The 16,067-nt window shown below is 44.2% G+C and overlaps 1 protein-coding gene across 2 annotated transcripts in view; it reads left to right on the forward strand.

Annotated features, from left to right (window-relative positions):
• The window catches only part of LOC149812015 (P-loop containing nucleoside triphosphate hydrolases superfamily protein), a 45,470-nt gene extending 29,542 nt beyond the window's left edge, over nucleotides 1-15,928 (forward strand). For both annotated transcript variants that reach the window (XM_089993920.1, XM_089993919.1), the window contains 5 exons: nucleotides 1,366-1,469; nucleotides 1,564-1,694; nucleotides 1,793-1,886; nucleotides 15,138-15,193; nucleotides 15,540-15,928. In XM_089993920.1, coding sequence (XP_089850046.1) covers nucleotides 1,366-1,469; nucleotides 1,564-1,694; nucleotides 1,793-1,886; nucleotides 15,138-15,193; nucleotides 15,540-15,657 — 503 coding nt within the window. In that variant the 3' untranslated portion in view covers nucleotides 15,658-15,928. The remainder of the gene's footprint in view (nucleotides 1-1,365; nucleotides 1,470-1,563; nucleotides 1,695-1,792; nucleotides 1,887-15,137; nucleotides 15,194-15,539) is intronic.
• The last annotated feature ends 139 nt before the right edge of the window (nucleotides 15,929-16,067 follow it).

Below are 16,067 nucleotides of genomic sequence, written 5' to 3' on the forward strand. Positions count from 1 at the left end.
TTTTCTCTTTACTCTTTCTAGCCTCTTTTCCCTTTTTGATTGATATTTAGGTCGATTTATGTAATTGCTTTACTTATTTGATTGATAATTTGATATTTAGGTTGATATACTGCATGCATGATGAATCATATTATGACAATGTTTACTGTTAAATGTTAAACTGCTAAAACTTCAAAATTATATATATATATATATATATATATATAATTTTTTTTTTACATTTTTGCCCCTGCCACACCCCCGCACCCGGGTTTTTTGGAAGTGCCGCATCCCCGCACCCGCACCCGCACCCGCACCCATGTGACATAGCATACAAGCAAATGCCTAAATTTTTTTATGCTAGTACATACATTTTCCGCATATATAGTGTGAGAATGTGCATTAGATAGGTTCAACAGGTGAAATAACTTGGTAATGCAGATTTAAAAATAGACAATGAAAATTGAGAAACCTCTTCCTCTCTCTATCTCTCAACTTCACATTTTGGTATGATTAGGATTAATGCATTGACAACTCTCATCTGTTAAGGCTACTCTTCTCATTTTGATAAGGAGACTGCTATTTGGAATGAACTCCCATTGCTATGACCAACTTGACTTGGACTCTAGCGAGTCTCTCTCTCTCTAAGCAATACTATCTAGAATCTAAATAAATGTGATATCCTAAAAGCGGTTAGGAACTAATGATGGAAGTGATCAATGAACTTTCTTCATTATTCCATGAAAAATTACCACTTATTTTGTATTCTGTTCTTTGTTCATCATAATGTTATATTAGTTAAAAAATAGAATGGTGATCTGCAGTTTTATAAAAAAGAAAGAGCTGGTTAGCAATAAGCTAAAATTCGTTGTATACACAGCTCGTGTGCCCCCTTTTCTTTAATCTCAGAACACACCTTGTACATACCCAATCGGATTGGTACATCTTCATAAATAGCAAAGTATCATTTGAATTAGATGTTCTACTATAAAGGAATCCCTCTGGATGCATCAATATCTCTGCTCAAGGCATCATCTTTCATCGATGATATATTTGATTATTTTGCATGTGGTGTTTTAAAGAACACAGTTATGTCCTTTAATTTTTGTTGTCTTTGTCCTATTGGGCATTAGATGGAAACATGTATTCCAACACAGTAACACTGAAACTTTGTTATATGCCTTTTCAATACGAATGAATACCATTTGTATACAGACTGATAAACATGCTAGATTGTGTCTTTTTTGGAACCGTGACTATCTGTATTCTATGAAATTGTGAAGCATGTTAAAATCATGGATGTTGTCAACTTGTCTTCTCTTTTTTCAATTGTGTTCATCTCAGTATGCCTGTGTGATATTTTGAGAAAACTGTAATGATAATCAGGTCAGATAGAGCTCTTTTCTCATGTTCCTGTCCTGCGGAATTTTGTGGACCATCTAAAGCGCAAGAATTTCAATGTATGTGTTGTATACCTACTTGACTCTCAGGTACTTCTGTAAACTCTTGACCTTTTCCTTTACTAAGTTGATTCCATAAGAAAAGTTGCCAGATATGGAGCTTAATGATTATCACCTTTTGCAGTTCATGACTGATGTGACCAAGTATATAAGTGGTTGTATGGCATCTCTTTCAGCGATGGTTCAACTTGAACTGCCTCATGTCAACATTCTTTCCAAAATGGACCTTGTGAAGAACAAAAAGGACCTTGAAGAGTGGGTCGTATATTTGATTCCTATTATGGTTTTGCTTTGACCTTAATACTTTAGCAGGAATGACACTCAATTTAACATCTTTTTCTCTGTCTTAACAGTTACCTTAATCCAGATCCAAAGATTTTGTTATCAGAGTTAAACCAAAATATGGCTCCGAGGTTTGCAAAGTTAAACAAAGCTTTGGCAGAGTTGGTGAGTGATCGACTTATATTCTTAAGGACTTGGATAATCTGTTTTGCGCACCAAATAGTATCAGATAATCATGCGAACATTGTCGTCAACATCCTTATTTTCTTTCAAATGGCAAAGAATTATATAAGGCTCTAAGATTATGATGGATCCTCAATCATTAGCATTTTATTGAACATAAACAATCTTTCAACAAGCAAAACATCTGCCTAAACCCTAAGCCAGTTTCTTTTATTCTTCCTGTTCTCATTCTTGAATAATAATTGGAGTTAATTAAATATACTAACTTGCAAAGTTAAATAAAGTGTTCGTAAACTTGATGAACTGTTTTTAGGTCTTTGCGTTCATATGTTGTGGATTGATTTACCTGTTTAATGTCTTCAATTAACCATGCACATAATTGTGAAAATGTTCTTCAGTTGGCAATGTCCATAATCATGAAATTCTTCTTTAGTTAACCATGTACATAATCATGAAAACGTTTTCTATTCACTGTTCTTTTCGAAGTGTGTGTAAATCTTTAAAGTTGATGTGCCAATCTTTAATTCTTTAAAAATCATTGGCAATGATGGTGGAAATCTTTGGAGCATATCTTGCCTGTATCCTGCATTTTGCCATGTTCTTTGCTTTCTGCTGCTCCATGAGGTCCAAATTTTGCTTATGTAAAATACTTCAAACTAGCTCTTTTGAGTTTCGATCTGTCAGAGGTCGACCTTTGAGAGAGACCGTCTCTGCGGGTCACAGGCAACAAACGAGCGCAGAGGGAGAGATCAGCGAGGAGAGAGAGAGAGAGGCGTCTCTCTTGGCCGGTGCCTAGAGTGTGAATGAGAGAGAAAGAGGTCGGCAGCAGGGAGAAGGGAGATGGGCGCTCCCTCCTAGACCGGCGATTTGCGCTGAGGGAGGAGAGGCGTGAGGGAGAAACATGTTCCCTCAAGTTGGGTATTTTTGGAGCAAGAGTGAAGAAGAGAGAAAACCCAATAATCTTTATTAAAAAAATCAATGAAGAACAAAACACCTATATACGAAGTTTACCATAGAGTCTCAAAAGAAATAAGAATCAAAGAAGAGAATCCAAAAGAAATAAGATTCCAAGAAAGGGAGGGGCGTCCTCCAGTACCTGTCAGACTGAGTCTCTGGGGCGGATTTTGATTCCAGACCATCGTGAACGGGTCTGGGGCGGCGGTTCATAACAATCCCCCCCTCTCAAGCTCACCTTGTCCTCAAGGTGAGAACTCCAAGAACTGAAATGTGATCCGCTCCTCTTCTTCTCATGTTGCCTCGTCAACTCCACTCCTGCTCTATTGTACTAACACCTCAGTGACTAAGCAACCATCCTTTCTCTGTCTTCTTTTTCCCTATATGTTGGACGACTCGCAACTGTGAGACATCTCCCATATCGGGCAGGGCTGGGAGTTTATCTGGTGGTTCCCCTTTGTAGGGTTTAAGGCGCAAAACATGGAACATAAGGTGTACGTGAGTTCATGTAGGGAGGTCCAAGCAATAAGCCATTGAACCAACTTTCTCTAGAATGAAAAATGTACTGTAGAATCGAGGTGCCAGCTTGTGATAATGGATCCATCAGATCGAGCCTTGCTGGTGAGGTGGCAACCAAAGGAGCACCAGGTCGCCCACCTGGAACTGTCACGGATGATGTTTCTGGTCGGACTGCTTCATATGCTCGTTGGTGATTGCCATATTTTGACGCAACAACCACAATAGCTGATCTCTCTTTAAAAGTGAAGCTTCCATTGTGTTTGCTCGTGCAACGCCACCAACATACTCTATGATTGTGGGGGGGAGACCTAACATACATGGCCTAAAACGGGTCCACCTGAATAGTTGATGGTAGGTCGTGTTGTACGACCATTCTGCTCAAGGGAGGAGTCTCACCCAAGCCTTGGGTCGAACACCCACGAATGCCTGAAGGTAGTCCTCCAAGCATCGGTTCAACGTGTTTGTCTGGGGGTGTTTTGCGGTACTTATGGCTAGCCTTGTTCCTTATAGATAGAAGAACTCCACCCTAAATGTGCTAATAAACAAGGGATCCCGATCATTGACGATAGTTCGGGGTATGCCGTATAGACGAAACACCTTCCGTACCACGGCCATGAAGTGTTCATACTTGGACAAATGATCTACTACCACCATAATAGTGGACTTTCCCTGGACGGACAAAAGCCCATCAATAAAGTCCATCAAGATGTCTTCCTATACGCGATCTGGCACAAGCAAGGGTTGCAGTAACCCTGTGGGTGAGGCTGCCTTGTACTTGGTTCTCTGGCACACATCACACTGCCCCACTACTTGTCAATTTTGCTTTTTATACCCTTCTAGGTGAACTCTCGGCTCAATCGTCGTTACGTTCGCTGGACCCCTCATGTCCTGCTGCAGGGGTGGCGTGGTACTGCTCTATCAAAAGCACCATGAGATTTGACTTGGGAGGAATAACTATCTTCCCACGGTGCATCACAAAATTCCCCTAGTCCTATCCGGAAGCCTACCCTTTTCGAATCTGCACATGAATAGTGGAGAGGAAATCGTGCACCTCATATTCTCGTTGGAGATCATCCAAGAACGGAAACGTTACCGCGATCATGCTGAAACACGACAATTCATTCTCATGGCCACATCGCGAGAGCGCATATGCCACATGATTATTGATGCCCTTGCGATACTGGATTAAAAGTCATAGCCGAGAAGCTTTGAGATCTACTTCTATTGGGTAGGGGTACTCACTCTATGCTCTTAACATGCATTTGAGGCTCTGATGGTCTGTCTTTACCACAAAGTGCCGACCAATCAAGTACGACCGCTACTTGTCTACTGAAAGGATGATGGCCATGAACTCCTTCTCATATGTCGAAAGTCTGCGCTTCCCTTCTAAACCACCTTGCTGAAATAGGCTAGGGGATGTTCCTGCTGCGTGAAAACAACCCTTATTCGCAGACTAGGCGCATCGGTCTCTACTACGAACGTCTTTGAAAAATCCGGTAGAGCCAACACTGGGGTTTGATTCATGGCATCCTTCAAGGAATTAAAGGCCACGACAACCTCCTTGCTCTAGTAGAAGATGCTCTTCTTTAATAGGGCATTCAGGGGTTGGGAGATCTGAGCGTACCCTTGAACAAACTTGCAGTAGTACCCTGTAAGGCCAAGGAAACCCTGCATGCCCTGGGGTGACTGGGGCATCGGCCAACTCTGCATAGCTTTAATTTTTTCATAGTCTACCTCCACTCCTTGGCCTGAGATGACGTGTCCTAAGTACTGGACACGTGTCCAAAACTGCACTTGGAATGCTTAGCATACAACCGATTTTTAGTGATAATTGACAGGGTAACACGTAGGTGCTACAAGTGGTCTTCCGAAGAAGGACAGTAGATTAGGATGATTAGGATGTCATCAAAGAAGACCAAGATGAACCGTCTGAGGTACGTCCGAAAGACGTCATTCATGAGGCCCTGAAACGTTGCGGGGGCATTGGTCCAGGAACTTGTAGTGACTGTCGTGAGTCCAAAATGTCGTCTTCGTGATATCTTTTGGGGCCATCCTTATCTGATAATAGTCAGACCTAAGATCGAATTTAGAAAAGTAGTGCGCCCCATGCAACTCGTCCAATAACTCGTCAATCATATTGTTCAGGTACTTGTCCTTAATCGTAATCGGATTAAGGGTCCTGCAATTAATGTAGAACCTCCAAGATCCGTCCTTCACCAATAGTACCAGATAAAAATATAGATTCTTGCTGGCCTGTATGTTCCCATTAGTGAGCATCTCTTTCACCAGACACTCGATCTCTATCGTCTAGGCATGTGCATGTCAATAAGGTTGTACGTTCGCCAGTTTAGCCCCAAGCTCTACAAGGATCGTGTGGTCATGAGATCGAGAGGAAGGCCTTTAGGCTCTGCAAACACCACACATAACTCCTGGAGCAAGGTTTTCAGGCCAGATCGGGTTTTCTTAGGGGTCGTGGGTACCCCCTCTACTGCCAGCATCACTAACATCTATGATATCCCTTCTGAACCACCTTGGCGAGTTGTTTAGACTCTGTCATAGCGGAAGGAGTTCGGGGAGGCATGCGGATCCCTACTAGACGACCGTCATACTCAAACTCCATGACTATATTCTTAAAGTTCTACCGTACCAAACCCAAGGACTGCAACCACTGCTTTTCCAACACGACGTCCGCGCCTTTCATCGGGAGCACGTATATGTCCGTAGTCAGGACTGTCCCCTGGATCTCTAGTCGGATTCCAAGACAGAGGACTATACACTTCGGTTTGCTACCATTCCCAACTACCACCTCGAAGGCATGCTGGGGTGTCATCCCACACTTAGCCCTCTTGGCCGTTTGTGCACACACGAAGTTGGGCATTGAACAAATTTCTAGAACCGAGATAGACAATTGATTGATCCACCTAGGTACCTTCATCATTTGCGACACCTCTACACTGGCTAGTCCGTGGTATGAAATCTCTAGCATGTCCTCTCTCGAGTCCATCAACTCGACATTGCTGTCCTCGCCGTCTTTGGCCTTGCTATCAAATAGATACAGATTTAGGACCTTGCACTTGTGGCCCTTCATCCACACCTCATTACAGTGATAGCAGAGACCCCTTCGGCGACACTCTTCTAACTGCTCTCGCGTGAGCCACTTGACATGGACTAAGGGGTGCTCTTATGGCTTATATCCTGGCGGAGGATACTGTTCCTTGGCCTGTTCTACAGGATGATCACAAATGGTCTCTCATACGGACTCGGGTGCCCCCCTATTGGGGGGTCTGGTGCCCTTGGGACATGTGTTTGTGGCTGTACGCCCCAGTCTCGCGGGGCCAGCACAAGCCCATCCTAGACAATTTCTCCTCGGCCACACATGCCAACTTGAAACATTAGACCAGGGAGATGGGTCTCGCGATGTGACGCCCCAAACCCCAACCTTGTAAAAACCTTTGGTTTTTTAGCAATTTTTTTTTGAAGGATATACAGAGTGAAAAACAACTAGCGGAAGTAAATGAGGGAAACATGGGTAAAGCAAAGGTCGCAAGTCTGAGCGAGCCACAGTGAGAAAACCAAACCACAAGACAAGTACTTTTCATTTCCACAATATTTACAATGATACAAAAAGGAGACTGGGTACAAAAAGAAACAGTCTCACAAAAAGGAGAGGAACAACCCCTCAAACCCCAAAACCAGAAGAAGCCCGGATCTGCTGCAAAGTGTGGGTCTCAAGGCTCCTGCTGTGCGCCGTCCCATCGCGCTGCGCCTACTCGTCACCTGCATCCCCATCAAACGGGGTCAGTACTCTTGCGAGTTGGTGAGACAAACCATCCATACATTATCGTCTTTATGGAAAAGCAGAAGGGAAGCAACATGATACAAGTGTGCTAAGTACCAGACTATAACTAGCAGGATGAAACAATTAGAAACATTTAAATAAAGGTACAAGTGCGTGTCAGGTAGGTGCACGTGCCACAAGACTGTAAAACTACAAAGGAACAATGCAACAATTAGAGTAACAGAACATGAACTAAATAACAGAGTGTAGCAACTGATAAAAAGTATAAACTGTGCTAGAGTAACAACTACAGTACGTAAGTCTGTTTGGTTAGTCTTTATGTTCTTCTTCTTACCTCTTTCGGGTACGGGAAGGAAATCCTCGAGTTCTGTGAGACATGCACCCGACGTTTGTTATTCAATTTGTAATGTGGTAACCGGGGATGCTACAGACCGATAAAACCACCTGCGAGCGACACGCAGCCAGGATAAACCTTTCGCAAGGGCAAAGGATTGCAATCCGTGCTACTGCAGTAGCAAATGTCCCTGTAGAGGACAACCTTGACCTTCCTAACTCCGAGTGACTGGAGGTCAGAGGGAATATCGGCTCCTCAAAAGAACAGGTCGTAGTAACGACACGTCACTCGGGGCTGTACCATTCATCCTCTCCCTGGGTGACCAAATTGTGAATGGGGCGCGACAGGTTTATCTTATTTAGGCTCAAACTTCAAGTCATAACTTCTCTCGAGGTAATCGTGTCTCGTGGTCCCCGTGGGGTACGCAAACGAGGACTTGGCCTGCCCATTCACGTGCTCAGCCTCACACGGCCACCACGAGCACATCACCTGCGAAGACGATAATATACCATTTTATTTATGCCTAGGGTGACACGAATATGTGAGCACATTCTCACGAACCCGGGCCATTGCCCGTAGACTCCAACCGAGTCTCAAAACCTCAACAGGTCAAAGTGTCGAATCCTACAGTGTTTTCAGTTCTTTTCAAGTGTATGTCGTGTCGAGTGTAAAGCACGCCACTGGTGCAGCGTATATCCATCGATATACGAATGTGAGCCAATCAAATGTAAACTCGACAACCAAAACCCAGTGACATACGTGGCAGGTTGTGCCAACGTGCACGTGCGAAAGATGGAAAACCACAAAATTATAATCTCGCACAAGTATCGTGCCGTGAGCAATGATACGCCAACAAACCGGTAAAGTGCCACAAACTACCAATTCTGAGCGGCACAAGGCTCAAAATACATATACGATGCTCATTATATGAGCGAGGAGCGACCAGGGCTTGAAATACGTATTTTCCCAATACGCGTATTCCAACCCTCACATTGCGGCGAATCTCGCATAGCGAAGCCTTCGGCAAAGGATCATCGCGGAATCGACACCCAAGTGTGTCTAGAGAGAGATCTAAATCAATCCCATCCGAATGGGAATTACATCGTCGCTTCTAAAATATAGTCGCACTTTGCCCGCGCAACCAGGGCACAAAAAGCGCAAATCGCCGGAAGTGTCCGACGAAACAAGCGAAGTACACATAGACGTGCACTGTGACATAAGTCACAACTCAACCACCTCGCTGCCAGGGTGGTCAGCGGAGTATGAGCATCTGAAATCGTGGCCTCAACGACATTGTTGAACGAAACACACATTCCCGCTAAACGGGCTAAATTCCGCTTGACGGCGACAAGAGGGACAGATGCCGCCACCGGAGGACTTCCGCGGGAACTCTAATGGGCGTCATGATGACCCATCTGAGCCCACTAGAGTTGCAGACCACGAGCCGGGTGTCCCGCTCGTGACTGCCCAAAGGTGCCAAAGCTACCGGGTGCTTCAGTGCCTGGTGCCGAACCTGGTGCCGAACTTGGTGCCAAAGAGAAAATTGGGCCCAAAGGGCCCCGCTGTCGACGTGCCACCTGGCCCCACCACAACCATGGTCTGCTCCCTATGTGCAAACCATGTGCTGCTAGGCTGCAGCACTGGTCAAGGCCAACGCCCAGCTCACCCGTGTGCACTCGCACCCGGCTATGCGCCAAGGGAGCCCCATAGCGGGCTCGGCGAAACTAGGCCCAAAGGGGCCAAGCCTGGACCTCTTAACAGGTCTGATCCAATCAAGGACCAGACCTACTAATGTCGCTAGAGAGCCCTTGGACTGCACCCTAGTGGGTTCAGTCCAAAGGGCTGGACTTAGCCCGCACCCACGGGGGTACGGCTAGCCCAAAAGCGCAAAGCCCAAGGGGCTGGACCAAAATGGCTTGGCCTAGACCCTGTGGGTCTAGGCCCAGTTGGGCTGACGGAGGGCTGGGGCACACCATGTGTGCCCAACAACAGTCTCTGGTCCGTCCCGAAGGTGGGCTTGGACCAGAGCACGAGCTGGCTCACACCCGCACCAAGGGTGTGCCCAGCGCCCTATCCAAGGGCCGCCGCCCTTGAGGACATGGTCTGGACCAGTGGGTCCAGACCGAGCTGAGTCAAAAAGGAGGCCTCAAGCAGGGGTCTGAAACCCCCCCCCCCCTCCCCCTGGTCTGATCCACGTATGGGTCCAGACCAGGCCAACTAAGGCCCGACGCACCACCATGGTGTGTGCGCCCAACAAGGCCTGGACTGACCTGCCAACGGTCAGTCCGGGACTTGCCGCTCGGGCTGCAGCAAACCCCCCCCAAAAAACCAGGGGGCCCAACAAACCCCACGAGGGCCTGAGCTGGCTGTGGAAGAGCCCAACCCAGCCACCCAACGCAAAACGGCCCCCTCAAGGGGCGCCACATAAAAAAAATTTGCACATATATACGTATATATATATATATATTTCAAAAATTGCAGCCGAAAGGCTGCCGTTTTCCGGCAGTCTTCTGGCTGTTCCGACAAAAACTCTAACCACGAAACTCGTAGAGAGTTCTGTTAGCTTTCTACAGAGTCCAAGAACTCTGAAAACCGATATACGGTTCGAAAAATATCACCGAAAAGCCAGGCGTCTCTCTAGACGCTCCTGGGTTGCTGACGGAAAAATGTGTCAGACAAAGACGCTGTTTTTCGTCAACTCTGTGAGCCGAACCAGCGAAAAAGTACAACTACAAAGTTGTAGAGCTCGGTCTGAGCTTTCCGAAATGCTCAAGAACTCTCCAATCCGACACGTATCCAGGGAGATACGTCCGTTTTACCGGAGGGTTCTCTGAAATTTCGGAAAAACGAGAAAATGACGATTTAAAGAGAGACGAACCACCACTCGTGCCAAGTAAAAATAAAAATGAGCATCATAACATGAAATCAGGAAAAGAGTTATGGCATCTCCATTTCGAAATGGTTTGCACTTGCAACCATTTCGAAATGGCTTGCACTCACAAGTGCAAACCGTTCATCAAATGTTTTTGAACCCCATAGCTGGAAGCCCATGCTATTCCCATAAAATGAATGAAGGGAATGGGTGTGTGTCACCTGGCTGGAGTTGGAGAGGATGGAGGGGCTGCTCAGCTGGAGCTGTTCCACACCAAGAGAGAGAGGGGAGCTGCTGGAGGGGAAGAGAGGAGAAGGAGAGAGAGGAGAAAGGGCCAGCCCTTTCTCTCTCCTCTCTTCTTCAAGCTTAAATAAAAAGAGGAGGGGTTAGGTAGAGATGAAGGGTGGGGAGAGGAAGAGGGGGATGGAGGGTCCTCCATAATCCCCTCTCTAGGTCCTATGGGGTCAAAGGGGAGGGTCAAGGGGCTGGCCCTCAACCACTCCCCTTGATTCAAGGGGAGTGGTTGGCTTTGACTTTTTAAAGCCAACCCCTCCAAGCCAAAAACACGTTTTTTTCAAAATTCAATTTTTTTAATGTAATAAATGGGGGGGGGGGGTAGGGGCTACCCCCTAAAGGGAGTCCAGCCCAAAAATCATGGGCCTAAGCCCACCTACCTTTAAAATTTCCATTTTAAGGCTCCAATTTAGCCTTTTTTGAAACTTTTCAAAAATTCCTTTGAAAGGTGAATTTTTTTGAAAAGTTGACTTATAATATATTTCTTTTTTTTTGTTAAATTATATGGGCTGAGGTGGGGCCCATGCCAACCACCTCTTATAATTCCCTAGACAAACCTCCATTTAAATATTTTTGGAAAACCTCTTTTTAAGTTTTATAATATTTCAAATTCACTTCATTATAAAACCTTATTTTGTTTTCTTAATTAAAAGCTAGATTTAAATAATTCAAATGTTTTATTTCCAAATTATATGTCATGAATTTAGAACTAAATTTTGAGATTACGTATTTAGGTTTTCAATTCCAACGAATTTGGGCCTTGTTACGATTCATATTTACCGATATACCCTTTTTTCGCCAATTTCCATGAAATAACGAGGAATTCTTCTCGTTTATGTTCCAAATTCGGGGTGAACCTAATCAAATACAATATAAATCTAATTTACAAGTATCAGTGTTCAACTCATCGCGGTTTGCCCTGAATCGCCTCGTAAGGCAATCTTTCGCGATTCAGAACTTCAGAAAACCAATAAATGCTAGATTTACGAGAAATGCTCGTGCCGAAACAAGAAATTTCTCCATAATGGAATATATATCAATTAAAATTCTTCAGAAAAACAATGGGTCTTACACGCGACTTGGTCCTTATTCTGCAGCTCTGACTTGAGGCCTGCTATGAACCAGTGTCATCGATATCGTCAATATATTGAAAATATCGCAAGTAGTTCAAGGTAGCTGATAATATTGGGAATATATCACGATATTTTCAATATATCAACAAATTATATTTCTCCCGATAATATCGTGATAAATATCACTACAGAAAACTACATTTGTTTTTAGATTTTGCTCTTTTAAAAAAGCCCCAAATTTGTTAAAGATAAAAATTTGGAAAAATCATTATAATTAGAAAAAAAACTACCTTGGCCTCAAAATTTAAACCAAATCAAATCAATGAGTTTTGCACATTTCGTGATTTCTTTCAAAAGATTTTGTTTTCAAAAAACATGAAAAATGGAGTTGTTTACATATTGCTTAGTCATTTCATGTTTACTTTTAAGTTCTAAATTGCTCTCTTTTTCCTATTGTTGTTATGTTCTTGTTACTTGTTAGTTACTTAGTTACTAATTTATTGTTTGTTAGTTGTTATCCACCAACTTAGTTGCTCATTTATCATTTTATCTTGTCTATTTTAAGGTCTTTATCATAGTTTTCTTTCAAGTTTCTATTATCTCTATTTTTTTTTATTTTTTTAAAAATTTATTTATCTTTTATATATTGCCGAGATATTCCTAAGACTTATCAACTTTTGCAAATCTCTCTGAGAAATACCCTTGTCGAGAAATTACCTTTAACGATACATGTGACTATGCTATGAACGTCCCAATCAATGACTCTTGGGACCACTCCATCACCGGGTTGCTCAAACGCTCGAACTCCGCATGGTACTCAATGACACTGCTCTGTTGGCGGATCTTGGACAACGTTACATGGTGGTTGGTATAGGCAGAACGACCAAACCGTATCACCATGGCCAGGGAGAAGACCTCTTAAGAGTGTGTTCTCAACTAAGTCTCTAGCCAATGGTACCAGTGGATTGCCTCTTCCTCCATGTGGATCGAGGCAAAGGCAACCCGATCCTCTTTGGGGGTCTTGGCAGTTTTGAAGTATTGCTCGACACGGAAAGCCAACTGGTGGGGTCCTCTCTGGCAAACTTTGGAAACTCCAACCAGGGTTGGCGGACTGAATAGGGTCTATGGGTGGACCACAACTCCTGACTGCCCGCACTGGTTTCCCCGGAATGTCCCGAGGAGCTCCCCGGTTCTGGATGGAATCAAGAACCGTAAGGACCTGCTGAAATCGCTCATCTAGTTTTCCGTTCGGCACATCTGTACGATCGGTAACCTCCCCTAAGGTCTGCTTCACCCTATTGATCCTCTCACCCACTTGATGAGAGCCTGAAACTTTGTGCGAAGCTCACCAATTGTATCTTGGGCCCACTTCATCTCTACGGGCTCCAAAATTGCTATGAATTAGAGATGCGTGTACCGGACGCTCATGACCAACCAAAATTGCCACAAATGTGCATAACCCAGTAGGCGTAGGGTGGCTCCTTCACGCCAGACAAGATCAATGGTACAACGGGCTGAGTTCAGCCAAAAGCATGGGTTGGTCAGTCCCTCCCAATAGTGCTAAGTCAACAGGCACCACCCAAGAATCCGGTCTTGGGTCTAGCTGGGTTAAATCTGTCACACACTTAGAGAGCTGTTGGGAATGGGCGTTCGACACAAAGACTAGATTAAGTATGATCTCATGTAAGGAAAATCACATATCTGACACTTATTTAATTCAATACAACATAAATCAAAAGAACAACGTCAAATCGCACCTGAACGGATTCGAGAAGGGCGTGGGCCCTTGTTGATGCAAAAACCCATGTTTAATCGTCATTCTTGGTCTCGCTGAAAGCCTCGCTCTGATACCACTCTCAGAGGCCGACCCTTGAGAGGCGGTCTCTGCGGGTCATAGGCAACGAACGGAGGGAGATTTCGGCATGGAGTGAAAGAGAGAGAGATAGAGAGAGGTCGCGACAGGGAGGAGGGAGATGGGTGTTCCCTCCTAGGCCGGCAATTTGCACTGAGGGAGGAGAGGCGTGAGGAGAAAGAAACATGGTCCCTCAAGTTGGGGTTTCTTGAGCAAGAATGAAGAGAAAAAACTCAATAATCTTCATTAAGAAATCAATCAAGAACAAAACACCTATATATGTAGTCTAGTCTCTCCTGGCCGGTTGCCTGGAGCGTAAATGAGAGAGAGAGGTCGGCGATAGGGAGGAGGGAGATGGGTGTTCCCTCCTAGGCCGACGATTTGCACTGAGGGAGGAGAGGCGTGAGGAGGAAGAAACACGTTCCCTCAAGTTGGGGTTTTTGGAGCAAGAATGAAGAGAAAAAACTCAATAATCTTCGTTAATAAATCAATCAAGAACAAAACACCTATACATGTAGTCTACCATAGAGTCCCCAAAAAATAAGAGTCCAAGAAAAGAATCCAAAAGAAAGTCCAATAAAAGAATCCCAAAGAAATAAGAGTCCAAGAAATGGAGGGGCATCCTTTAATCCAGGTCTCTGGGGTGGATCTGGATCCCAGACCATCGTGAATGGGTCTGTGGCGGCAGTTCATAACACCATCATTAGTCTAATATGCAATAGATTATCACCATTTGACTTGTAAAAAATGAGGCTCACGCCTCAGGCTGAGACACTCCTCGCCATGAGGTGTGCGCCTCATAGCTTACGAGGCATGCACCTCACTAACTTTACACTTTATATGTGCACTTCAAGGCACAAAGGGCATCGCCTAAAGGCGAGACACGATTTTTGCTTCTTGAGGTGCATTTTTTACAACACTGCAGCAACCTCAACAGTCCTAGAATTCCTTTTGAAACCATGGTCAAATTTATGTATGAAGGAAGTTTGTCATTGCTTGGAAAAGCAACTTCATGTCAGTCAGAGCAAAACAAAGCATGACATGTTTTCCTTTAGGTCAGGACTTGCATAATAGAACTGGCATGTGGTTTGAACGAAATATCTACTGGTGCTGCTGCTTTATGGGAAATACCCCAACAGTTCTCCCTAGTTTAGATTATCATAAATTTCAAGTCACAAATATGAGGTCCTATTTATCTATGGAGATTCCTGCTGTCATGCATGCAAGGGTCGTTTGGACTGTGATTTGGATGCATGCTAAATCATGAGTCAGACTCTCGTAGAAGAGAGATATTGGTAGCATGACTGCCTATCACTTTGTCATCACCAAAATAAGTTGCAATAGGAGGCATAGGCAGTCATTGGTTGCATGGTTGATGAAGTCCTGAGCGTCCTCATCCTTCTTTTGCCTAAGATCGTAGAGTTGACTGATCGTTGGCAGAGCATCTAGAAATTTCCTCTTCACTTGGCATGATAATCTATAATGTGCAATTATGTAATTTGTAATATTGATGATTGTGTTTGATATGTTCATTAGGTGGATGATTACAGCATGGTGAATTTCTTGCCCCTCGACTTGAGAAAGGAGAGCAGGTATGCAATTTTAGACAATTCTAATAGATATTGTGTTGGGCTAGTTGGGCAGCTTGATGGTCCTGGGTGAAGGTCTAATCGATCAGCAGCCTAGCCCAGTTCTTCTGGTGCTCAAATAGGCCTGGGTCTTATCTTATCTGGTCAATGCCCAAATATCAAAGTGCATGTAGTAAGGTTGCGCCAAGCCCCATTATTTTACCCAGACCCAAGCCTGCCCCATGTCTATCTATTCGTATTTTGGGCTGCACATGCAGTCCAAGCCCCATCAATCCCTGCCTAATACATTGTAGTTCTAAATCATTGTTGCATTAACTGATCAAACTTGGTCTCTGTTTTGCTTTTGCAGTATACAGTACATCTTGTCATACATAGACAACTCCATCCAGTATGGAGAAGATGCAGATGTGAAGATTAAGGATTTTGATCCAGATATCGATATGGATGCTCCAGATATTGATGATTAGCTAGCGTAGAAACAGTCCGTAAGTCTTCAATAGGAATTAATTTTGTGAATACATCTTTGATTGTGGTGGATTACACATATAGCAGTTGGCAGCACGAGTTGGGGATAGGTTCAAACGAGCCCAGGCAAATTGAATTTTGGGTTGTCCAGACTTGGTTTGTTTGAAATGCTGAGTTCAAGCTCAAGTTGGAGTTCGCTTCAAGACTATCTTGCCAAATTTGGAGCTTAACAACTTTATTATTATTATTATATTATTATTATTATTGCTTCTCTCTCTCTCTCTCTCTCTCTCTCTCTCACACACACACACACACACACACACACACATGCACAGATCATGGTTTTTAAAGGCTATATTTGAGGCTTTAGTGGCTTACGCCTTCTGCCCCTCATGGGTTTATCCACCTTGAG

This window comes from Nuphar pumila, chromosome 17 (genome assembly GCF_984573655.1).
Source record: "Nuphar pumila chromosome 17, dmNupPumi1.hap1.1, whole genome shotgun sequence".
In the NCBI taxonomy this organism is placed as follows: Eukaryota; Viridiplantae; Streptophyta; class Magnoliopsida; order Nymphaeales; family Nymphaeaceae; genus Nuphar; species Nuphar pumila.